The sequence below is a fragment of the Furipterus horrens genome, unplaced genomic scaffold (genome assembly GCF_987537825.1).
Source record: "Furipterus horrens unplaced genomic scaffold, mFurHor1.1.pri manual_scaffold_7, whole genome shotgun sequence".
Taxonomy (NCBI): Eukaryota; Metazoa; Chordata; class Mammalia; order Chiroptera; family Furipteridae; genus Furipterus; species Furipterus horrens.
In genome coordinates, this window is record NW_028327177.1 from 2524954 (window position 1) to 2550098 (window position 25145).

The window sequence follows — 25145 nt, forward strand, 5'->3', positions numbered from 1 at the left end:
CGGAGAAAGCCCTCTGGGCAGCCCAGTCTGTGTTCCCGAGCTGCTGGGTGCAGGTCAGCGTGGGCTCTTCCTGGCACCGACACTTCTGACCGACTGTGTCCCCGGCACCCCATGCTGCTGACAGTGCCACGTCACCACCAACCGTAATCCACTATGGACTTGTCTGTTTTTGCCACGCGGCAATGAGTTCCTCAAGTTCATGGGCTTTGCATTACTTGTGTATAAACTGCCCAGCGTCTACACGATGCTGGACATGGTAGGAGCTCGGCACATCTTTGCGGAACAAAGTCATTTCAAAAGGGTGCTCATCGAGTGCCAGACGCATAGATTTTGAGCGAACGAAATGATGATTTAATTTAAATGCCAATTAAATAAGCGACTGAAGTCTCAGAATGGGACAAGTCCTGCTGACATGTATGTGCCCAGCACAGCATCCCCAACGGTGTGCGTGCCAGGTGCTGTCCTTCCCCGGTGGCGGCTCCGGCTCCGGGAGGGCTCTGCCTGACGACCAGGTGGCTCCGGCACCCTGGGTGTTGCCGAGGCCCCTGCTGAGCCCAGGGCCGGGTCTGAAGGTGGCCCTTCTGTTTCCTGCCGTGTGAGGTCTAGCACGTGTCTGCACATCTGTGCACTGAGCCCTTCAGCTCAGAAAACATGAGGGGTGTCAGCCAAGAGCCCTGGGGTCTCTGCTCAGTGAGCAGGTCTGATGTCCTCAGCTCCCGGTAGGTCAATTTGCCATGACCTTTCCGAGGCGGCAGGGGCCCCGGCGTTCCCCTGCAGCCCCACTAGCCTGTTCTTACACCGAGAAAGGAAGAGCCGCGGCCACCAGATTGCTCCTCCTTCGCGTGACTTGGCAGGTGCACACGCAGTGTTGCCCAGCATCTTCGGTGCTCAGTTCCCGGTAGCTCTTCCTGCAGGGGTCGCCCAGCCGTTCCTGTAACACACTGCACGCCGGCTGCGTGTCGGGCGTGCTCAGGGGATGCAGGAGCAGCACCGCCCGGGGCTGAGGTGCTCTCGGTGCGCGACAGGTGAGCACGCAGGTGCCAGGCGCTGCGGAGGACGGGGAGGAGCCCCGCCCCCCGCCAGCCGCCCCTCACGCGTCCGATATGTCGCGGAGCACAGACCCTGGCACCCCGTGTTTATATCAGCGCCCCCCCGCCATGCCATGTAATTCTGCAACAACCCTAGAGGCATCTGGTAATCACTTTATGTACCAGAGAGACCCAGAGAGGTCAAGTGACCCGCCCACGGACAAATGGCGGAGGAGAGGAGTCTCTTCGCTCGGTGCTACTCCGCCCTGCCCTACACTGCTCCGCTCTCCTCCTCTCCTCTCCTCTCTGCTCCTGCGCTCAGCCTCAGTGTGGTGTGCTAGGGCTCGGCTCTCCCATAAGGACTCTGGGGGCCCTTGGGGGAACAAGGAGGATTCACCACCTCATTTTAACGCATTTGTTCCTTTGTCAGACTGTCCCCTACAATGTAGTCCCAGAGGCAGGACCTCCTCCTTGTTAGGCTCCATGGCCACAGCTCCGGCGTAGGCTTGGCAAGGAGGTGGCAGGCACAGGGCTGGTGGCACCTGTGTGAGGGGGCGGCGGGTTAGTGGTGACCTCGAGAGGCCGGAAACGCATCAGTGCGTGGATGGATGGGCGAGTGAGCAGCCCCGCAAAACAATGGAGGAGGAAGCAAACGCATGAAAGGACGGGTGACTGAGTCAAGGAGCGAGCTCATCAGCATCGCCAGGCGGCCGTCAGCCTGGATGGATTTCCAGGTGGCACGAAAAGAGGCTGGGATTGCGGGTCCTTTGCTGAGACGAAACTTTCCAAGAGGCTTTTCTGTCCCTCCTCTGACCCGCCCAGGAAGAAAGGCTCACATTGCATTTAAAAAGCCGACTTTGCCAGGCACAGGGGCGCGCGCAGGGCGATGAGCAGAGCCCCTCCCACAGGCTCCGCTTGAAGGACAAACGCCAGGACCTTCCCCTCAGTCCTGGGGTCGCAGCGCAGCGGTGCCAAAGCCACAGGCTCCCTCAGCAGATAAGCCGGGGAGCCCCACAGCGCGACGGCTCAGAGCTCCTGCTGTCCCACCGGGTGGGCACATGCGTGAACTGATTCCCTGGGAAGGAAGCTCTTCCGCAGAACGTGCGTCCCCGGCCCCTGCCCGGCGCAGCCCCGAGCCCCGCACGCCCGTGCCTGCAGAACCACGGGCCCGGGAAGCTGAGTTCTTGGGAGAAAAGCAGCACCCGTGGTGCTGAGGCTGACACAGTGACTTCTGTGCTAGTCCAGGGGCTGTCCTGGGTGGGAGCACCTGCTGAGTGCCGGTCACCGCCCCAGGGGTGGAGCAAGAGCCCGGGGACATAATCCCAGAGTGTAGGGAGCTCCGTGGGAAACACACGCCAGTAAGTGGTGCGATCTCAATGCCACTTCTGGGGAGATGGAAACCAGGGGCTGTGGGGGCCTGGAGAAGACAGTGCACACACCCCGCCTGGGAAATCAGGGAAGGCTTCACGGGGGCAGGCACACAGGCTGGGCTTTGAAGGGTGAGTAGGAGTCCGCCTGGCAAGGATAAGACGTCATCCCAGAGGTGACAGCAAAGGCCATGACAGAGAGTCAGGAGAAGAAAATAGTGGGGTGTTGGAGGAAGAGGGGGATGTCGCTGGGGTTGGAGAATGAGTTCACGGGATGGGGGTGCACGTGAACCTGGAAAAGGAGGTTGGATCAGCCTGAGAAAGGCCTTACAGGGCACAGACGTGCTGTAACCAGGGACACCTGTGCTTTAGGCGGGCGCAGGGTGCTCTCCCTGTAGAGGGGAGCCGCCCCCCGGGCTGTGCGCGGGTGTGCCCCCAGACGGACGCCTCTGAGCTGGGTTACGTGCTGGTGCAGAACTGCGGGTTTGGAAGACGTGCTGAACCGGGCTCTCTGCTATCAGTGGCTTCCTCTAACTGAGTGCGTGTAGCTGTTTTTATTTTTCATGACTGCCGTTGCCGGGCCACAGGGCACTGTGTTAGGGACTGTGACCCGTTGGGGACCTGGGGAGGCAGCTGCAGTTGAGAGAGAGAGAGAGAGAGAGGCTGGCTGAGACCACAGCTAGTGGGTGACCCAGCAGGCCGCTGTCTGTCTCACAGGGGACGCTGCTGTGGCTTCCTCGTGTGCTCCCCCAGGGAAGGGGCCCCTTGGGCCAGCGCTCCAGAGCCGGTGTGGGCGCCACAGCACTATTTCCGTGCCTCGTGCATCAGACCCGATGCTGCTCAAAATAAGTGAAGCAGAAATGTCTCTGTGTCCTCAGGACCCTGTAATCTGACACAGTCTCTCGTGAAAGGAACAGGAGCCGTGTAGCTGGGCGGGGAAAAAAAGGAAAGGAGAAAATCGGGAAGCGTTCAGCACTGAAAGCGGGAAGAACTAAGAATGGGTTATGGCCGCTCTCAGCTGTGAGACCGGACGAATGAAGCAATGGAGGGCTATCGGGGTTTCTTGTGTGGACAGTGGGGCTGGCTGGGGCCGGGGGGCAGCCCAGGGAGGATGCTGGAGGGGCGTCTGGATGGGTTTGGAGGTCAGTCCTTGGAGGCGGGGCTTGAGCAGGGCCGCTCTGGGGAATCCTATCTAAACTGCGTTGTCAATCAAAGGGGAAAGGCGAGGGAGAGAAGACCAGACACAGAGGGGGCAGGAGTTTCGGGAGCCAGAGACACCCCAGGGGAGGGGCTGGGCAAGTCCCAGAGACAGGTGGCCCACCTGCCTGGCCTGCTCTGCGGCTGGCAGGGGAAGAACCCCAAGCTTAAGTTTAAAAACTGGGCATGGCTATTCATTCTCACCAGAGGTAACGCGTTATGAAATTGTTGCAGATGAAGAGAGACTCTTAGAGTCTAAAGCTAAAAAGAAAGGGAAAATAAAGCAGGAGTCAGGCAGTCGATTAAAGATACGTCTCTGGATTTTATGATGTTTGTGGTCTTTGTCAGCTTTTTAAATGTTGTAATTTATTATTGTTTTTTTCATTCTAAGTAAATATTGACTTTGGTTCCTAAAGCAAGCAAACAAAACAAAAAACGGGCGGGAACTGCTTGCCTTGGGCAGCACAAAAGCTCGGGTGCCTCTGGCCTTTGGGGAACACCTGTTCCCCTCAACGTCATGCCCAGTGGCCTCCAGCATCTCCAAAGGGAGCTCCCCTTCGACGCTTCTGACAGCCAGAGCTCTCTTGGACGGGTACTGACCCAGTAACCGGAGCAGAGCGTCCGTCTGTGGTGTTCACTGGACTCAGAGGCAACTTGCTCACCCTGGCCCGTGGGATCCTGGGAGTGCAGGCCGACCCCCCGGTCTCTCCTGTGTTCACGCCGGTCCACCTGACCTGCAACCCGTGATGGACGGGAGGCTGGAGGGGCAGCGGGTACGAGCCATCCATGAAGGCCTGCGGGGCGGCGGGAGGGCTCCGTGCTCTGCCCAGAGGCAGCGAGGGGTCCCTGCAGGATCCACGCGTGAGTCTCGGGTCCCATTTGCACACGTGGAGCCTCCCCGGGCTCCGGTGAGGTTGGGCAGACGGCAGGTCGAGGGCGAGTCAGGGGGGCCGCTTCTGACGCCGTGGGTTGCAGGAATCAGGAACCCACAGGGGCCTGTCACCCCTCACCCCGCCCCTCCTCATGAACGGCTGGCTCCTTCCCACCTGTCAGATCTATCTCAGTGTAAGTGTCCCCAGTGCAGAGACTTCCCTTTCACAACACACACAGACTGTCCTACCCCAGCCACCTCCTGTCGCAGGGACCTGTTGTGTGCAAATCAATTATTACTCTTGGAAACCACACTGTTACTTGTTTTCTTCTCCAGCTTTTCTCGTCTCTCCCGAGAGCGCAGGCTGGAGGCAGGGTGCGGCTCCACGCAGTGATGAAAACACTGCCTGCACCTGGTCCGGGACTGGAGCAATATTCACTTAATCAGCTAATCAATGACTCTGAAAGGCTGTGCAGAAAGCTGAGGCAGTGGGTCCCGGCTGCGGGATAAGGACGTGCCTTTCAGGTTCTTTGGGGCTCCGTGTAAGAGTCTTCATTGTTTCAGGACTAGACAGACACGGCTCAAGTTTCACTCAGGGTTTTTAGCACCTGGGAACGCAGCTGGCATCTGGCCCCTTCTTGGGGAGAAAATAAGCGGGAGGCAATATATTTGAATTCCACAGCATAACAAGGGAGTGCAGGAAACCACACTCCTCACCCCATTTCCATTCCTTCAATCAAATTAACCCTGCACGCTGGTGCTACAGGGCCACGCTGATTCCATGGAAACCCTCAAGGGTCTGAAATGAGAGGGCAGAGGACTGATTGGATGGACGCGTGCTCTTGCTCCTTAGCAGGACCGACGACCCCCGCGGCCTCAGCTCTGTCCTTCTCTCGCCTGCGTAAAGATTCCCCCTACTCTCGCCCCCGAGCTCTGTCTTCTGTTCCCGCTGTGCTTCTCTAGTGGCTCCTCTGAGCTCCAGACACAAAGGTCTACCTTCTCTGTCTCCTCTGCTTGGCTGTGTCCCAGGCGCCTCAAACTCACGCAGCACATTCCGCCCGAACTTATCATGTCTGACCGCCTCTGTGACCGGCGCCCAGGTGCTCAGACTGTACTTCGGGGCTTCCCTTGAGCCTTCTCTCCCCTCTATCCCTCCGCTCTCTGCCAGTCACCTGGCGTCACGGGATCAGCAGCTGTCCTGGGAAGGGTCATCAGCCTCTCTCTTTCAATGCTGCACTCACATCCCCACGGGCCCCTTGGGTCAACCTGTCCTTCTCGGCAGTGTTTCCGAAATCACAGCAGTAGAGGCATGAGCATGGCCACTGGTACCAGGACCAAAGTTTGACACTTGTCCCTGGGTAGGCGCACAAGTCCGTAGACTGCCTCCTCTCCGCAAACTCCCGCCTGCTCCCACCTGAATGTTGGCCGTTCCTTCCACCCCCTCCTCCAAAGCATTGAGCTTCCCGCTCACGCCTCGAATGATCCTAGAAGACAGGCTGGCTGTTCCCGGTGCAGGCAACCCTTGTCTTCCTGCCTACTCCCCACCCCTCTTTCCAGGCTCAGCTCAGGCATCACCTCCTCCGGGAAGCCCTCCCTGACCTCGCAGGCCTGCGTTAGGTGCTTGCCCTTCCCTCTACCAGAGCACTGACAACAAAAGAAAAGCAGGCACCTACCCGCTTGTCTATCTCCACCTCTAGGTTGTAAGCCCCCCAGACAGCACCTGCCGCTCTTAAGTGTTTAGCACGCATTTGGGGCACGACTGAACTAGAGACTGGAACAAGGACGTTCCCAGGCCCCCCATGCAGCTGAGTTCTCTCAACAGCCTGGGCTGACAAGCGTGCCCCTCATGTCCACTATGGCAATAACGGTCAGCACTTTACTTTATGAAGAATGAGCACATCCGTTAACTCATGCAAGCTCCTCTTCAGATCTACGAAGTGGGGGACATTGTTCCCATTTTATCGGCGAGGAAACAAAGAACTGCAGAAGAACAACAACACTGTGCCCTATGCACTCACCAGGGACAGGCGCTGGTCTAAGCTTTTCACGAGAAGTGACTCCCTCCGCTCTCTCAATGGCCTGTGAGGTCGGTGCTGTTATCCTCACTGCATATGGGACAGGGCAGAGGGCCAGAGAGGCTAAGTGACTGCCTCAGGTTTGCACAGCTAGTAGGAGGCAGGACTGGAACTTGAACTTGGGGAGTCTGACTGGCTTCATCATGATGTCGGCTGTCCCGGGAGGAATCAGGCCGAGGGCCGTGCCCAGGATACGGGAGGTGCTCAGGACGTACGTGGTGACTGACCAGGTCACACAGAGCTGAGCGTGGAATCTAGGCTTCAGGCCTCCAGCACTTTCCGGGCAGTTGGGCTCTCAGGCCGTCCTGTACGGACGGAAGCCACCGGCTCCCTTGTCCCGTTCCTGGCTGGCAAGTGCGGGGTGCGGCCCATGCCTCTCCACAGACACGGCCCAGCGGCCCAGCGCTTGGCCTGCAGGAGAAGGACCCTGCTCAGTGGTCCGGCCACAGTCACTCCATGCTCTCAAGTCTCAGCCAGGGTCCTGCCCGGAACATCTCCCGTCACCCCGGCAACACATCAGTGGTGCCTCCATCGGACCAGGCTCCCTCTCTGCCCAGGCCACCCTAGCAGTGTGCCAAACCTCATTTTCTCCCTCCAAACTGCTTTCTGCTCAGTGTCTTTCCTCCCCCACCTCTGGGTCCCTGGATGCAGAACGCTGGTTACTATGGTGACGGGCTGGCTTGTGGAAGGAACTCAGCTTAGTAAATTAATTGCTGGACTCTCAGAGACTAATGACGGAGCTCAGCCTCCCAGGGACAGGGTGTGGCCTGCATCAGGCCAGCTGGGCAGTCAAGCCCCGGAAAGCGCTCAGGGCCTGGTGAGAGAGGTGCCCACTGCGGCTTGCGGGGGCTGCAGCCTGAGATGGGCTGGACTGGGTGGGCAAAGAGGCTGCCAAAGTCTCACACTTCCTGTGTGTCTACTTTGTGCCAGAATCTGTCCTGAATGCTTTGCAAAAATGATTTCTTGTATCCGTCATTGTGTCCCCTGATGGAGTAGAGAGCACCCTCATTTTATGGAGAGGACGTGCTCCTTGATACCACTAAGGAGCACAAAGGTTCCATACCAGGCCTGCCACACTCAGCGGGGATCCACTGTGATCACTCCATTAGGCCTGGGTCAAAGGCTAGTCCCTTCTTTACAATCTCTTCCAGACACAGAAGCACAGAGGACATTTCCAAACTCAGTCTGTGAAGTCAATGTTACCCTGATCCTGAAACCAAACAAAGACATTCCAAGAAAAAGAAAATGACAGACCAAAATCTCTCATGAACCTAGATGCAAAAATCCTCAAACAATATTAGCAAAACAAATATTATACAGAAAGAATTACACACCACGACTAAGAGATAGTAGCCAGAGCAATTAGGCAAGAAAAAGAAGTAAGGCATCCAACGTGGAAAGGAGGAAGTAAAATGATCTCTGCAGATGATATGATCCTACATGTAGAAAACCCTAAAGAATTCACAGAAAGCTATTGTAATAAACAGGATCATCCAAGTTTTATGATACAAAATCAATACTCAGAAATCTGTTGCATTTCTGTATGCTAACAGCAAATAGTCAAAAAAAGAGAAATTAAAAAAATAGTTCTATTTATAATAGTATCAAAGAATAGCATAAAATACACAGGAATAAATTTAATCAAGGAGGCATAAGACTTATACACTGAAAACTACAAATCACCATTGAAAGAAATTAAAGAAGCCCTAAATAAAGGTAAAGATATCTCCCGTTATTGCTTCGTGGTTACAGAGTTTCAGTCTGGGGTGATCAAAAAGTCTCGAGAATAGAGAGTGATGATGATTGCACAACATGTGGATATAATTAATGCCACTGAATCATACACTTAAGATGGTTAAAATGGCAAAATTTATGTGACACATTTGTCATCACACACAGAAGGTGTTCCCACCCCAATCTCGGTAAACATGTTATGTTACATGGCAAGGGAGAATTTAGATTATGGCTGGAATTAAGGTTGCTACCAGTCTGACCTTAAAAATTGGAGATTAACTTGGATTATCTGGGCGGGCTCATGTAATCACAAGGGTCCCTACAAGTCAGACTCACAGAGATGGCCACTTGGGACAGCCTTGATTGGCCGCTGCTGGCTTTGCAGATGGAGGAAGGGGCCATGAACTCGGCTTGGCTGGTGCTAGTCCAGGAAGCCAGACCTTCCCCTGAAATGATCATGTGACCCCCTCCCCCAATACACATGCGCTCAGGGCTCCCGTCAGCCCGTGCGCTTCCCTCTACCTGCGATCATTGTATCCTACCTTCCTCTGGCCCGAGTCTTACCTGTCTCCCAGTGTCAGTGAGTGGCCTTGAGGGTGGGCTTGGTGTCATCCATCTGCCTGCCCTCAGCACCTGGCACATGAGGGCCACTGGGAAATACCTGTTAAGTGAATAGATCAACTGTGACATCTATAAACTGTTTTTTTTTCTTTCTGGATCTTGCATTAATAATGATAACTACTTTTCAAAATGGACACAAAATAAAATACAGAGAAAGGAAAATACACTTAGCTAATCAACCTCATGAATCAAAGAAATGCACAGAAAGCAAGAACCAATGCCTCTCCTGTTGCACTGGCAAAGCCTGCAGGAATGAGAACACTTGATGCTGCCGGGTATGGGATGAGACCCCCCTTCCCCCCCCCCCCCCCGCACTCCTACCTTCCTGGAGGCAGCAGAAACCAGTGCAATTTTCTTTTATTTTTTTAAAGAGGTTTTTAAAAAAAATTATTTATTTATTTTTAGAGAGAGGGAAGGGAGGGAGAAAGCGCAGGAGAGAAACACCAATGTGGGGCTGCCTCTCACCTGCCACCAACCGGGGAACTGGCCTGCAACCCAGGCCTGTGCCCTGGGGCTCGAACCTGCAACCTTTCAGTTCACAGGCCAGAGCGCAATCCACTGAGCCACAGCAGCCAGGGTATTGCAAGGCAGTTGGACAATTCCTATCAGGATCCTTTCCAAACTCATATGGCATCCTAAGTATTTCCCACAGGTCTGCCCTAAGAAAATAATACACGCAAAGGCAGGTGCAAAGATGTCCTCCTGTGACATATTAAACTAATAAAAGAGCCTATGAAATATTCAAAAGTAGGAAATATGATCAAAACCACGGTGCTGCCGCCACAGGTATCCCCTTAGGCAGCCAGGCAGGATGGCGCCCGGCAGGGCCTCGGCACGCACGCTTGCCAGTGTGAATGAGGGACAGGTGGGGTCCGTGCAGGCCCCCACGGCTGCCAGTGAGAAGCGTCAGGCTGATGAGCGAAGGCAGGACGGCAGGCGGGGTCTGGGGGCGCTCGTCCCACCCGGGGCCCAGAGGTTGGATCTCGCCGCTTCTCGGCTCCAGGGCCCCCTCTAACTGTGCCTTTCTTCACACAGGAAATGCTCCAGTAGAGCCTAACGGTGTCTCTTCCTGGCCGAGAAATGCTTGTCCCCAGGCACAAGGGAGCCACGGCCCGTCGGCGAGGGGACACCGCCACTTGCCTCGTGTGGATGCTGCTGCTGTGGAGCGGACCCCGCGGCTGCCAGGCGCAGCGCGCAGGTGGGGCTGTCGCAGCCCCTGCCGGGCGGGCCGTATGTGCGCGCGTGTGCACGTGCGCGCGTGTGTGAGTGAGCGCTTAAGAAGGAGCCGTCTGAACCCGTCTAGAGTCAGTCCCAGAATGTGTTGTGAGCTTGTCCCTCTCAAGTGCCCGTCGAGTTTGGGGGCAGCAGGTAGGGGTTAGGGCACTGTCCTGGGAAGGCTTTGGGGCCATTCCAGGGCAAATGGGCGCCCTGGGCCCAGCCAGAAGAGCCGGCCAGGGCCGGTGTGCAGGAGACGGGGGAAGTAGGAAAAACCCGGGCGGGCCGGGGAGCCCTGGCCTGACAGGGGGCTCAGCTCACCTGTCCAAGGGCCTCCCGGAGGAAGGCACCGTCGCTGCGGAGACACGCAGGACTGGCAGGAGCACTGGGCACTTGCCACTAGATCGCTGCCCTTAAAGCTCCGCCCCACGCGAGGCTCCACCCCACGTTAAGCTCCGCCCCACGAAAAGCACCACGCCCATTTTGCAGAGGAGGCACCCAGGTGTAGATAGTCCGAAGCCTCGGGCAGGTGAGGCTGGGGGAACGCGGTTAGAGGCCCCGCCGTTTCTACTGAGCCTGCAAGAGGGCAAAACACACAGAGCACAAACCAGACCCCCGAAGACCTGCGTTTCTGCATCGTTGTTACAGTCTTCTGAGTATTTCACTTGGCCTGAGCCTCTCAAAGCCTGGCTCGCTGGATGACCCTGAGTATCCTGGGTTTCAGGTGTCACGTGGATTTGTGTGTGCTGAGACGACCCCCAGTGTACGGTTGATACACGGGGTTACCCTTCTCAGGAGTGGGAAGGCCGAGGACCGGCTTCTCCAAGCCCTCATTTCGTAGGGTAGGAAATCAGGCTCGCGGAAAACGGTCACCTGTCCGGGATCACATGGTCTTTCCCTGTGGCGGAGCAGAGGCCAGAAGCCACGGCACCACCACCGCAGGGTCAGGTCCCTTCCTCAGACATCACACTTAACTCTCTCGTGCCTGCAATCCAGCCTGCTGCCTGGGTGCCAGGAGAAAATGGAGAGCTCCCAAGGGCGCTTTGGTGAGGCCTTTTGAACAAATGAGCTTTCTGCAGCATTACAACAAATTTGCTCAAGGATTACAGCCCACAGGCCGGGCCCTCCCTGGCCCACGGCAGCAATTATCCTGAGCAGACCTGGGACATCATTGTCCCAAAGACAAAAAGGATGACCTTTTGTGTCAAGGAGAAAACCTCCCCAGGAATGACCTCTGAGCCCACACATCTGGGCAAACACACCCCAGAAGCTCTAATCCTGTTAGGGACCAACCCTGGGAAGACAGAGATTAACCTCAGCTCCCAACAGGCAGATGGTAGCTTGGATTGTAGAACAAGAGGGAAGGACAGGTGTGGAAATATCAAGAGTGGCCCTGGTTCAGGCTGGGACCGGGAAGTACCTGTGTGTTTGAGTGTGTGTTTGTGTGTGTGTGTGTGTATAGCTTTACTGTTATTCTGGCTTTTGAACTTCATTCATTGCTTATAAATATACAATTAGCCATACAAAATAATGAAATTCACTCATGGTTCTGCTTGCCAGAGGTAAGCCTCGTTTCTTTTTGCAGGTTCTCTCAGGCATGCATACACAATCCTACACATAGACACACAGCTTTTCACACCTGACAATGTGTTGGAAACGTGTATCCATGTTGTCAATAAGGATGCCTTTCCAGCCATTCCAGTCATGACTGCCTGGCGTTCCGCTGTGTGAACACAGGTGGCTTTCACCTGGGTGGTACCATACGGCGGAGCGCGTAGCTTGTCTCCAGGTTGCCGCTTGGCAATGCTGCCATGAATGTCCTCACACATCCTTTTCCCCCGTCTGTTTCTCTGATTATTTTCTGAGCCTAAGTCACTAGATTTGGAAGTGGTGGATCAAAAGATTTACGAGGCTTTTAAGGCCCTGTGAGTGGTGTGACAACCCCCACAGCCACGGGTCTGGGGGGCAGATGCACGCTCCTCACCGTCCCACTGCTGCCTCGGTCTTTGGGACCGTTGCCAATCTTGATAGCTTAACAAAACGGGTTTTTTTTTGTGTGTGCGTCTGTTTGTATTTTGGTTTTACTGGCCACGCGTTTGTGCCGGTGTTCCCAAGGGCCAGGTCAGCTGCTGCTCTTGACATGACCAAGCCCCAGATTCTGGAAGAGTCAAGAATGGGGTTTCTGGATAGTTCCCTTGTATGCTGGTGCAGCACTTTGTAGTTTAGAAAACAGTTTTCCTCATATTCTCTAATTGCAAAATGGGGGTGAGCCAGCTCTCTGCTCTCCCTGCTGTGAAGACCAGAGATAAATTGTATAATGCTGTTTTTGGTTTAATCAAAAGCATTGTATAGGTAATATAAAATTTGTATTCGTATGGTTATTATAAAATATAAGCATATTTTATAAAGCCTTATAGAATGCAAATTTGTATTTAAAATATATGAATGCAATATATTTCATATGCTTTCTAATAGTGAAGTACAGTAAACTGTTTTAATATCCAACAAGAGAGCACTGGCTAAATAAATTATGTTCATCCTTGCAGTGGACTCTCTGTAGCCATGGAAACCAGCATTATCACACTGAAAACGGGTTCCCAGCACATTGCAGGGAAAACAGCTTATCCGTCAGGATGTCTGGTACAATCCCACTCCCATCAATAACTATATGGGAATAAATGGAAAATGATCAAGTGTATGCACCGTGGCTAACAATGCTTATCTCTGTGTAGACGGGAATATGAGCATTTCAAACAGTTTTTGATTGCCTTTTCTGACTTTTCTGAAACAGGCATGCATTTTTTTCTTTTCATGCATTTTTTTCTTTTTTGTGGCAGGCTTAAAAAATAATGAAGTCACTTGTCACCACGTAAAGAGATTGACACTTTTGTTTCACGAATGTTAATCACTTTCGTGTAAGATTATACATTGTCAGCTGAACTCACTGCAACCTTGGGGACACTCATCATCAGGTGACAGTTAGGACATGAGGCTCGAGCTTTAAGGCAGCTGGGCAAGGCCCCCAGCCAGTGGGAGCCAGAGTGGGTGGGTGTCTGTGGCAGGTGGTGTGGACCAGTGACCACACCGCCAGGTCTCCCAAGGACAGCGCTCTTCCCACCGCCCAGGGACCCCCCTGACCCTCTCTCTCGCCCTTGCAGGCTGCAAAAGTGTCCACTATGACCTGGTGTTCCTGCTGGACACCTCCTCCAGTGTGGGCAAGGAAGACTTCGAGAAGGTCCAGCAGTGGGTGGCCAACCTGGTGGACACCTTCGAAGTGGGCCCCGACCACACCCGCGTGGGGGTCGTGCACTACAGTGACCAGCCCACCACCGCCTTCGAGCTGGGCCACTTCAACTCCAGGGAGGCGGTCAAGGCGGCCGCGCGGTCCCTGGCCTACCAGGGCGGTCACACCAACACGGGGGACGCCCTGCGCTACATCACTCGCCACAGCTTCTCCCCGCTGGCAGGCGGCCGCCCCGGAGACCGCGCCTTCAAGCAGGTGGCCATCCTGCTGACCGACGGCCGCAGCCAGGACCTGGTGCTGGAGGCGGCGGCCGCGGCCCACCGGGCGGGCATCCGCATCTTTGCGGTGGGCGTCGGGGAGGCACTGAAGGAGGAGCTGGAGGAGATCGCCTCGGAGCCCAAGTCCGCCCACGTCTTCCACGTGTCCGACTTCGACGCCATCGACAGGATCAGGGGCAAGCTGCGGCGTCGCCTGTGCGAGAGTGAGTCTGCACGCTGCGGGGGCGCGGTGGGCGGGCATGGCGGGATGCGGGCGTGCGTGGGGCCAGCGGTCCAGGGCCCTGTCGCCAGGTCAAGGGAGGCCTCAGCCCCCTCCTGGGGGTGACCGCGGTGGGCCGAGTCCACCGTTCCTGGACTTTGTAATACAAGAAGCCCAGCTGCACTGATACACGACACATGCTTGTCACCAGGGCCGCGGCCGGTCCTCCCACTCCCAGAGCTGCAGAAGCAGCAAGGAAGTTACAGGAGCTGGGTTCTAGCCCCACCCCCACACTGGGGTGCCAGGAGACAGGTTCAACGCTGCAGTCAGAGCTGGTACCCGCGGAGGGCTTGTGGGAGCCTCTCTGCACCCGGCGGGGGTGATAGGGCTCCCCTTGCTGATGAGAGGTCATGTGAGAACATGGGTGCAGAAACAGGTTTGGGGACTGGCCCGGAGACCCTGAGTCAGCCCCTTTGACATGGCCGTCGGGGGTTGCTGTCCCAGAGGCCAAGGCTTTTGGCCTGGTGCCCTGTGAGACAGCCGCAGGTCTCCCAGCTCTCGTCTGAAAGTGGGCTGTGCCTGGGGGCAGGGCAGAGGGAGAGGGATGGAGGGCAGGCAGCAAACTCACGACCCCTGGGACTGTGGCTTCTAGCAGGGTCACGCTGAGGCCAGCCCTTTCCTAGGACAGGCCGATTGAAGTGGGTTTCTCACGGGTGGGCCTGCCTCTCTCGGCCTCCATAGGGCGGTATTTCTGTCTTGGAAGTCACCCACTGTCAGACCAGTGCTGGGTGACGGCCACTCCAGGGCGCAGTGTCAGCCTCCCTCCATCTGGCTGCTTCCAGGGCCTGAGACACTCAGGTGGGGGAAGCCCAGAGGGTTCCATCCCAGCAGGGGCAGGGGAGCCTTGGGGCCGGGGCAGTGGAGGAGGGGCGGGGGGACGGGGCAGCTGCGCGTGACTCCCGGCCACAGGGCTGGGCCTGGCTTGCAATCGGGTGACAGTCTGAGACAGGGCACCCTTGGTTTCTTCAGCACTCTGTGACTTTTCCCCGTGTTGGTTCGCTTGCACTCCAGTGGTTCACACACACTTACTGGGGCTCTGCCTGCGTGCGGCCTCGTGCTGGGTCTGGGCCTTGGGAAGAAGCGAAGGCACAGCCGCTGCCGCCAGGGTGTCCCTTGTCTCGGCACGAAAGACGCCCTGCGTTCTCTCCCCTCCTCTCTGGCTGCTTGGTGCCTCCTATAGGCCTCACTCTGTCAAAGAGTGGTCAGCAAAGGGGCCCACCTGCAGCCAGCGTCCCAGTGCTTGGATTGGGTCGGGGAGGAAACAGGGGACACCAGAGGGCAAAGTGGGGCTGCCCACGCAAGACAGCAGTCGGCGAACCTCAGAGCGGCGTGCGTCTTCAGACCCGGGATGGGGCACTGGGACTCAGCAGCCTGGACCGAGTCTGACGCGAGGGAGGGCCTGTGGCCCCGCAGCCATCACTGCAGCCCAGGCGTGGGGACGGGTGTCCAGGGTGGGGCCTGAAGCAAGGGACCCTGTCTAGCACGTGGGACTTGAGTTAGATAGCAGCCCACTCCCTCAAGGAAAGGGGTTTGATCCGTGCAGGAAATTTGGGGGTGGGTGGCGCATAACCAACGGAAGGGGAAATGGACGCCCAGCCCGGCCCATGCCCACCAAGGTCCCATCCGAGAGGCTCACAAGCCGCTCCAGCCGGCCTCCCCCAAGTCTCTGAAGAGATGTGAGGTTGGAGCCGTCCAGAGGGAATCCGTTTGGGTAAATACAGCTGCAGGATGACACGGGCCTGCTCTGTTCCGGTGACGGGTGGAACAACTCCCCTCACCACTGCTGCGGGTGGAAACGCGGCCCCATAAAATGAAACAGCTGACTAAGCACGGAGTAGGATTGAATCAGGAAGTGTCAGAAACCCCAAACAGCCAGAGATCCCTCGGCACACAGAAGAGACTCGTGGGGGACTTCACCGGCCCAATAGGAGCTACTGTACTGTGAATAGGGGCTTCCTGGGCTTTATCTGCCCAGGGCTGTCCCTCTTCCGCTCAGGAATGACCCCTGGGCCCCGTCTGTGCCTTGTGGGGCCCCAAGGTGGGAGCAGAACTTGGTTTGTAGGAGGTGCTGCCTCTGTATTGTTTGAAGGAAATCAAGGGCCGTGTCTGCCGGGGAAGCGGCAGCCCCCAGCCCTCGGGCAGCCCAGGTTCCTGGGGACCTCCGTTCAAATTCCAGCTGCATGCCCGCCCCTGAAGTCCGAGCTGCACCTGGCGTAGCAGTTCTACTGACTTACTTTTCCCAGCACGTGTGCGTCACCCTGTGCTTCCGGCCGTCACCAGGGTTCACATGTGCACACGCTGTAGTGGCGTTCGCACTGTGATTATTAGTGATTGATCAGTGAGGAAATTACAGCCAGCCCCCAAGGCGGCCCCGCCGGCAAGGAACAGAACTGGGAATTTCCCCTGTGCTGTCTGACCCAGGTCCTCAGTAAGTCCCTGTCAGCGCGTTAGGACATCTAGGAAGCGTCTTCACTCCACTGTGACACTGATGTCTCCCCCAGCCCCCCGAACATCATCCAGGGGCCCCTGTTCTGTTGTTGGTGGTGATGAGATGTAGGGAGCTGAACGGCCCTCCCAGGGTCCCAGAGCACCTGGCGTTCAACCCGCATTCCGTTCGGAACCCCCTGCCTGGCGTGAGTCCTCCGTAGCCATCCTTCTGTCCCCCTGCCCCAGATCTAGTTGGCGAGCCTACCAGTGCCTCCCACGGGCCTGGTTCCTCCACCGTCACCCATGGCTGTTTGCTGAATGAATTCATGAAGCCCGTGGTACTTGAAGAAATCACTATCCCTGTGTTATAACTAAAACTCATCTGCCAGCTTGTGAGTAGAATAACATCAGCCACAGCAGCTAACAGCCGGTGTCATTAGAGATGGGTTTCTGGCTTCGCACCCTGGGGTCCCTTGCAGTGGCCTCCCCTAGGCTCTGCTCTGGGGCGTGGCTCCCGGTCCGCCTGGCCTTGGGCTCATCCCAGGAAGCAGCTCGGAGTCCCGGCATGGCGTCCTGCCTCTCTGTGGCCTGACGAGGTTCCCAGGGGACACAATCTCAGCCTGGCTTCCTGCAGCGTGTGGGGCGGATGTCTCAGATGGGCCCAGCCCCAGAGTACTGGCTGTAATTAAGAGCTTTCTCCACCCCGGGCTCTGCCGTGGCCACAGGACAACTTTATATAGCTTATTGGGTCGCCGAGAGTGAGCCTGTGGCACGCCAGCCGCCACCGTGGGGGCCTCCACCTCCTTCTATTTTGAGGTCACAGCGGTGGTCCTGTTTCCCCTCTCCCCTGGGCAAGTGACACGTTCCTGGGTCCTGTCTTTTAGCTCTTGGACAGTTGGCTGAGATGTGAGCGTGGATTGGGGCCAAGAAGGGGCCTCTCCGCGCTTCCGGAGCTTTGTCCCACGACACGTGGCCGCCCTCTGTGGCTCTCTCGTTGGCGCGGTCATGACCAGCTGCACTGCTGTTCTGCTCAGAGCGGTGACCACCGGGTATTATAGTTCCTATCCTGACAGGGGGAGGGAGAGAGAGAGAGACAGACAGACAGAACGACACAGACAGAGACTGTGCCTTCATTGGAGTGGGGGCAGGTCAATTTATCGCTCTCCTACAGTTCTCACTGGAACCTGCGGGTGTCTGCACCCCAGTTCTGCATTTGGATCTGTGCCAGCCCCAGTCTCAGTTCCCTGTAGGTCGGCTCAGTCCCCCTCGCAGAGTCAGCCGTAACGAGCAGAGATGTTGGCCGGGGGGTGGGCGCAGACATTCATTGAGCGTGTCTCCCCAGCCTCTCACTGTGGCCAGGGATCAGCACTTCCCCTGCCGAACGAGGGGGTGGCCGGGGTCTCTTGAACGTTTGTTTTATACCTTCTTTACAGAGGGAAACACGTTTGGTAAATAACAGAACTTAATTATAGGCCTGACAGGTGTCATCTCACAGCAGTGGGCGTTTTAAGGTTCCTGCTTTTAGGGTGATGTTTCCAAGAAAGGAAGGCAGACGTAATAAAAAAACCAACGGGAAAGGTGATTCCCAGTAGTGATAAGTTCTTTGAAGAAAAGAAGGCAGGGCCGTGAGATAGTGTCTCAGGCCAGGGGAAGGCAGGAAGGCCTCTTTGGGAAGAGGAAATTGAGTTGAGCGCAGAATGACATGACCCAGACGTCCGTGCCGAGGCATGTGGCCCAGAGTTCCAGGTAGAGGTGACAGCAAAAGCCCCGGGGCCTGGGGCAGGCGTGGACCCCACCTGCTGGAGGGCAGAGCTGAGAGCGAGGGCCAGCAGTACTGGCTTCTCCATTTCAGGAGGCAGAAACGGCGCCTGAGCTCCGTAGCTGAGCTCTCCCACGATCCCACGCTGGGAGGAGGCTGCGCCAGGGGCCAGCTGCTGTCTTCCTCAGACAGAAGCAGTGTCCACCTCAAGTCCCCGCGGTCACCTGCTCCCTGGGAGACCCCGCGGTCATGCCCAAGGGAAGGGCTTTGGGGGCTGCTGTTGGCAGGTCCGGGTAGCATGTCCAGCCTGGGAATTTCTTTGGACCCAGAGTTCCTCTAAACCTGACTCTTGTAGTCGTCAAAGAGGGCACAGCCCTGCTCTGTCACTGTCCCCATCCCAGGGGGCACACTGTGTTTTTCCTGACCACACTCCCGTCTCTGTCCTCATGTCCCTCTGCCTGGCCCCGAGACTCAACAGTAAGCTCGGGACACACACACACACACACCACACACATATAACCACACACACACATAACATGCACCACACACACACACCACACACATATAACCACACACACACATAACATGCACCACACACACACACCACACACATATAACCACACACACACATAACATGCACCACACACACACACCACACACATATAACCACACACACACATAACATGCACCACACACACCACACACATACACACCACACATACACGTAACCACACACACAACATGCACCACATGCACACACAACATCTGGGAACATGTACGTGCCCACGAGGGGACCTGCCCAGTCACAGCACTGGGGACGTCCAGGCCCGGAGGACTTGGTGGCAGCACCAGCTGTGGGTTTGGAGCCGCCACGTGGATGTCTGTGGCTTGGCCCCTGGGACTGTGTCGGCCTCAAGAAGCAGTTCAGGCCAGGGCCCCACCCTGTCCCTATAGGTCACTGGGAGTTCCTCCTGGCAGAATTTGTCACGGTCAAGGTCACCCTAGGAATAGTAATTGGGCTACTTAATTCTGATTAGACATTGAGAAACTTTATTAGAAAATGACTGAAACTGATGAAACACTAAAAACCACCCAAGTTATTTTTAATTTGTTTACACCACAGAAGGCTTTGGCCAGCCAGGCCCCAAACTGGAGCCGACCCCAGGGACCCCTTAGGTGTGTGTCCCTGCCTGACCCCTGTCTGCACCTAAGATTCCGTGAGCCATGTGTCAGAACCCCACGGCTCTGCCTGCAGCCGCTGTTGGGCCAGGGAAGGTGGCCCATCTCACTCTCTGACGAGCGTGTCCCACTTGACTGTAAGGAGCAGGTGTCCTTGCATCCTGAGTTCTCCCCAGCCCGACCCTCAGTCACCACTGCTGGGACAGTGACAGGCTAAGCGTTCCAGCTCACGGATATTTGATCGTGTATTTCACATGGTGGCTTCAGTTCTGAGTTGATAAGGGACAAAATGTAGCGGCCGCCACTACATTGGTCCTTGCGTACGTACACACAGACAACCTACGTGTGTACAAACCAATGCTTGTCTTTGAACAGGCCTCCGGGTAATTGCGTACACGGAGGGCTTCTGCGTGTCTCTCATGTCCCCACTGAACTTGTCTCCCACTTTTCGGGGTGAGTGGGACTCTGAGGTTACATAGTATTCAGGGGCTTTCCAAGAAATGACTGTTTCTGGTTTAACCTCATGCTCCCTGCAAGGCTGCAGGAACGCGGCTGTCAAAGCCGTGTGCTCTCCGGGTGACATGCTGACTGCAGAACTATCAGCCTTTGTGCCTTTAGTGAGAGCCTCTGGTTTCTTTGAGGGTGCCCGCACCCAGACACACACACAAACACGCACACAGGCGCATTCACACGAGCAGACATGTATGTGCTCAACTGCACCGGGACACCAGCGCACTCACACATGCCCACATGTGCACACCCTCCGATGCATGCATGCCCACACACACGCACACGTGTGCTTATGAACCGAGACCAGGGTGTGCAGCCCCTTCCTGCTGCCCCTCCCACCAGAGGGGCCTACACGCACCTGCTTAGAAAAATACGGCTTTGTAACCAGCAGTGCGTCTAGAGTGTCTGTCTGTGCATTTTCTGGAAATCTGACCAGCCAGTCTGGGCAGCCGCTGTGACAGACACACAGGCAGAGTGTTGTGTTTGGTTTTAGTAAAGATTCTTGTTTGCATCAGTGTACCAAGCGGGCGTGAGGAGGAGTGGGCCGGGGAGGCTGCGCTGGCCGTGCTCTGCGGCTCCCCTGAGGGAGCCTGGCAGGCAGCAGGCGGTGCGCCCTGGCGGGGGGCGCTCTGGAAGCCCCCCGCATCTGCTCACCCGCAGCCTCCTTCTGCCGCAGGCCCCCAGATCCCGCCTTGTGCTCCGGTTGGGCTGCTACAGAGCAGGGCCGTGGGCGGGATGCGGGGGCTACACGAAGCCGGGACTCGGAGCTGAACCCCTCCCTTCACTGCTCTGCTCCCCTGAACTGAGCGCGCCAGGCCGGGCCCTGCTCCACACTCAGGCGGCCCTGACCCGTGGGAGGCCTGGGCAGAGGACGAGGGGCCTGTCTGCCACCGCTTTGCGTTTACAAGTTGCAGGTGAAGAGTGGAAGGTGTCCCAGGGACGGTGCTCATTATCCTGACCTGGGGGGCGGGCCTGTGCTTGGAACCCGGGGCCCCTTTCAATGGCATGCAGGGACACTGTGCCCGGGAGTCACACCCCGGCCCAGCCCCCTTCTCTTTACACCTCTGTTGCCTTGGCCTCGCACCACGGGGGTCTCCGGCACACGTGCGAGGGCACCCTGAGCTGAGATGCAAGTTTAAGCTGCACCCGTGACCCCCTCCCAGCTGCCCCTCCCGGCCAGTGAAGTGGTAGTGAGGACGCCAGGATTCTGGGCTGGAGATGGCTTTTATTTTCTTCCCTTCATCTGACTCCGGAGTCCCAGCCACTTATATCCCAGTTCATCGCGGGGAGGTTTAGGCTGACGGACTGGGTTTGAAGTCCTGGGCTTGTCATCGAGCGTCTCTGCTTACTTAACCTCGGTGCTTGGTTTCCTCACCTGCAAAATGGGTATGCCCGCCCCAGTGAAGACCAAACGCACCGGGGTGTGAAGAGAGAAGGCCGGGCCCAGGCGTGGAGGTGGAGGGAAGGTCCCAGGGGGTTGTGTCTGGCGGAAGAGCGCAGGGGTGTGGCCAAGGGGAAAGGATTCAAAGCTCATTCCTGGGCACCTTTGAGAGTGACTCATGGGAGTGGGGGAGCCTGAGGGGACAGTGGGTGGCTGGAGAAAGTGTGTCCTTGTTTTGAACTCAGTGTGTTTTAAGTGGTTTCGAGGTCAAGTGTGTAGAAAGTTCAGAGAAGGAGCTGGAGACCCAGAGAAGTGAGGTGGGGTGAGGGCAAGACCACAAGGCACCCAGTTTTAGGAGGTGCTCGCTCTCGGGGTCCTGCACTGTCATGGTGGGCCCTGGGCCCTCAGTGGCCTCAGCCTGGCCCTGCCACAGAGGGGACATACATGTGATGCCTTACACCACCAGCCAGGAGAGCAAGGCAGAGCGCCGTGAGCTGGAGTGTGGGCTGGGTGGAGGCATTAGCTGGATGCCAGGAGATGTGGATGGAGACCTGAACTCATAATCCAGCACCCGGCAAAGCTCTCATGGGGACACGGAGCCTGGAAAGAGTGGGCAGCTGTCTCCCAGTCAGCTAGAAGGAGAAGGAGGGGGAGCCGCTTGCAGCTGAAGGGGAGGGTCTGACCCCCGGGAGCTTCACTCTCCAGGTGTGGGGACCCGTCAGCGCCACGGAGCCAGGCTGCAGGCAGGGGATCCGCAGCCATAGAGGGGCACAGTGCTGGTGACCCCTCCCTCCTCGGGCCGGCCCAGGCTGTCCCCTTTGGCTGCAGCTCCTCAGAGAAGGGGCAGATGGCGGTTTTTAGGAGCGGGCCCGGTAGACGATGCTCTGGATAAAAGCGGCACTCCTGGGCTGTGCCCCTGCCCAACAAGTGTGTGCCCCCTCCCCTCCCCCAGCCCTCAGCCCTTGTCCAGCTCCAGCCCTGCCTTTACTAGCTGTTTGTTCTGGGGAAGCAGGAGGATGCCCAGCTGTTTCTCATTCGCCTCTGGCTGCGATTCCCAGCAGCCCCACCAAAGTCCCCGCAGGAATGCAGTCAGGGGCAAGTCCAGGAGCCTACCTCCACCAGTCCTCGGGGACAGGGGAGCAGATGAGGACGGGGCTGACCAGGCCCCCCTCTGTCCAGCGGCTTGGGCCCCGCTGTCCGCTCCTATAAGGCGTGTTGAGCCCAACCTCTGCCCTCTCCTGGGGGCTCTGGCCGTCCTGTCCTCGGGGCCGGCCTCGTCATGGGTGTTCTGATTCTGGGGACATGACCCCGAGCCTGGACACAGATAGGGCTGGTCCCAGGCCGCATGCTAATGGAGAGAATGTGGCCGACTAGAAAAGTAAATAGCACTTTATCTTGTTTGTCCATCTCCCTGAGAACCACAGACTGACTAAGCAGGAGGCAGGAAGGACCCCCAAGGGAGGTATGTGGGGCTTTTTCAGTCGGTCCTGTTTTTCTGAGGCTGAGGAGGTGGCTTGGCCCGCCACAGCGTGACTTAGGGCAAGTGCTGCCCCAGCACCCGGGCCTTCTCCACACGATTTCTTCCCTTCTCTCCTCCACGTGGACAGCAGAATATGCCCTCCCCAGAGGGCTGGGTGACCTGTCTTATCCGCCCTCCCCAGGTCCCAGTGACACCTCTGAACTCTGCCACGCCACTGTTGCAGAATCCACGCGGGAGGAAGGGCGGTTCTGTCCCTTGCCTGTGGGTCTGACCCACGGACCTCTCAGCTAGGACCCTGCACCTCTCGCTGAGGTCCCAGGGTGCCCCCGCCCCGCCGACCCTCTGAAGCGCAGGGTTTGCGGGTGACAGATGGCAGACTGGGTTCATGTGATGGTTCAGCATCCCGGGTCCCATGGTGAGAATGGACGGGAGGAAAAGGAGGGCCGCTGTGAGATCGGGTGGCTTCGGGACTGAATTTGCCTCCTCGTGGGCTTTCTCTTCACTAATCCCTGCTAGGATGTGAGGGTGGATAGAAGGGTGGGTACTGGTGCAGAACTGAGCATGCAGCCTCTGGACGGTGTTTGAACACAAGTGCACCCCCAGGACGGAGCACACAGAACAGAGGCCGTGGGGATGAAGCTTCAGGAGCTGTGTGTTCCCACCGAGCTGATGGAATTACCACCCAGGCAGTAAACTTGGATCAGAGGGTTTGCACGGGGACAGAGGCCAAATTTTGGGGGGAAGCTTGCCAGTAGGAGACTCAGTCCTCGTCCCGGGACCAGTGCACCTGGGAAACACAGCCACACTGGGGGAGGAGCACACAAGGTCACGGGTTCCCTGGCCCTGCTGCGGGGGACCCTTGAGGCCCGGCCTGGTGGGGACTGCACCATGAGGCACCTTCCCTTTGTGACATCAGATCCCTTGTCTGTAAACGAGGGGGCTGGACTGGGGGTCATTCGGGCTTTGTCCTGATCCCGAAGTCTGACTTCGCGTTGTCAGAACATTAATTCCAGAAAGAAGGGCCCTCATTTATTCCCTCACGGCCGAACTCCGTCATGCTCTATTCCACCTGCCAGACCCGAGGGCACGCAGGGCAGGCCATGGGGGCGGTGGGTTTCAACCAGACCCGGGCGTGATCCCACCCCGGCCGCTTCCTACCAGAGGGACCGTGGGCCGGCCATGCAGCCGCTTGGAGCCTCTGCAGTCACACACCTCGGCCCTCGTCGGCTTCAGAACGCGTCAAACCCTGCACTTGCTGCATCTGGAGGAGAAAAGAACGTTCCAGCTCTGGGCGCGTGCTTGGGGCTCGTCGCACCCACTGGAACCTGCAGACTGGGACTGATGCGACCCCCGAGGGCCACTGGGAGAACTAAAGGAGACCCGCTGGAGTGTGGGCTTCAGGAGGGCAGGGGCTTTGGCCTGTTCTGTTCCTGTGGCCTTTTTAGCATCCAGTCTACAATCCTGTCCCAGCGGAGGGCGGGCGCTCAGGACACAAGGGCCCGTGTCCGGCTCCTGCACCCCCTCGGGAGGCCAGCAGCCTGAAGAGGGTACCTTCCCACCGGAACACGAGCATCCGACAGTCCTGAGGGTACCTGACCTCCGGCCCACCCAGCCCTGGCTCTGATGTCATCCCCTGGTCCCCTGCCCCTCTCATGTGACAGTCTCCCAGCTTCTGCTCATTGAACGGCTTCTTGAGGGTTCCCAGACCCCTTCTTCAGCAGATGGACCATGAACCCCGCGCGGGTCTCACACCGCCCCCTTGGCCGTCCACACAGCCAGCTGCTGTAAGGCGAGGTGGGAGGTACCGGAATCAGACAGACCCCGGGTCCCAGAATATGGGTGCTGTCTCTTGGGGACCAGTCACTTAGTCTCGTGAGCCTCTGTTCTCTCTCCTGAAAGTCACGCTTGGAGTTGGTGGAGGTAATAGTACATGATGGGCTCCGTGTAAGAGATTCAGTACTGGCCGAGCCTCTCCCTGTCCTCCTCCTGACATGGACACATGGGGAGCAATTCCTGGCACCCCTGAGTCCCCTGGAATAACGCGCTTGTTGGTTTCAAGATGAACCAGGTGACAATCAGTCCACATACCCGCTTGTGGAACCCCACGTTGGAAGTCGAGTCATGAGCGTCTTTCTAATTTTCTTGGTGAAGAGAATTTAAAACCTCATCAGAGAGGGAGAGGGAGACTTGGTCAGACGTCTTTGGAAGCGCTGGGAGCAGGTGTGCTTACCTGGAGAGCCCTCAGGATCGCTGCTCGAGGCGACGTGGACGGGGAATTACAGCCTCCCAGAGACAGGCAGTGGGGGAGGGGTCCGGCTCTGGTGGCCGCTGGCCTGGCCACCCGCCCATGGACGCTCCCACTCGGGCGGCTTGCCGCCACTCCGGGCACCCGGGACCTGTGCACCAATGTCCAATCCCGTGGTGCACGCGGCCCTGTTCTTGTGACATGTGTGCAGGATGCCACGTGTCCGACGCTCCCTGCTGCCGGAACTGTGCCCTCCGTTGGACCTCTGGGCCTCG

General features: G+C 57.4%; 1 protein-coding gene across 1 annotated transcript in view; it reads left to right on the forward strand.

The window, feature by feature from the left end:
• Positions 1–9704: 9704 nt before the first annotated feature.
• The window catches only part of COL22A1 (collagen type XXII alpha 1 chain), a 154735-nt gene continuing 139294 nt past the window's right edge, over positions 9705–25145 (forward strand). Inside the window, exons 1-3 of the mRNA XM_090283112.1 lie at positions 9705–9868; positions 9988–10091; positions 13267–13833. Of these exons, the coding sequence (XP_090139238.1) occupies positions 9705–9868; positions 9988–10091; positions 13267–13833 (835 nt within the window). The remainder of the gene's footprint in view (positions 9869–9987; positions 10092–13266; positions 13834–25145) is intronic.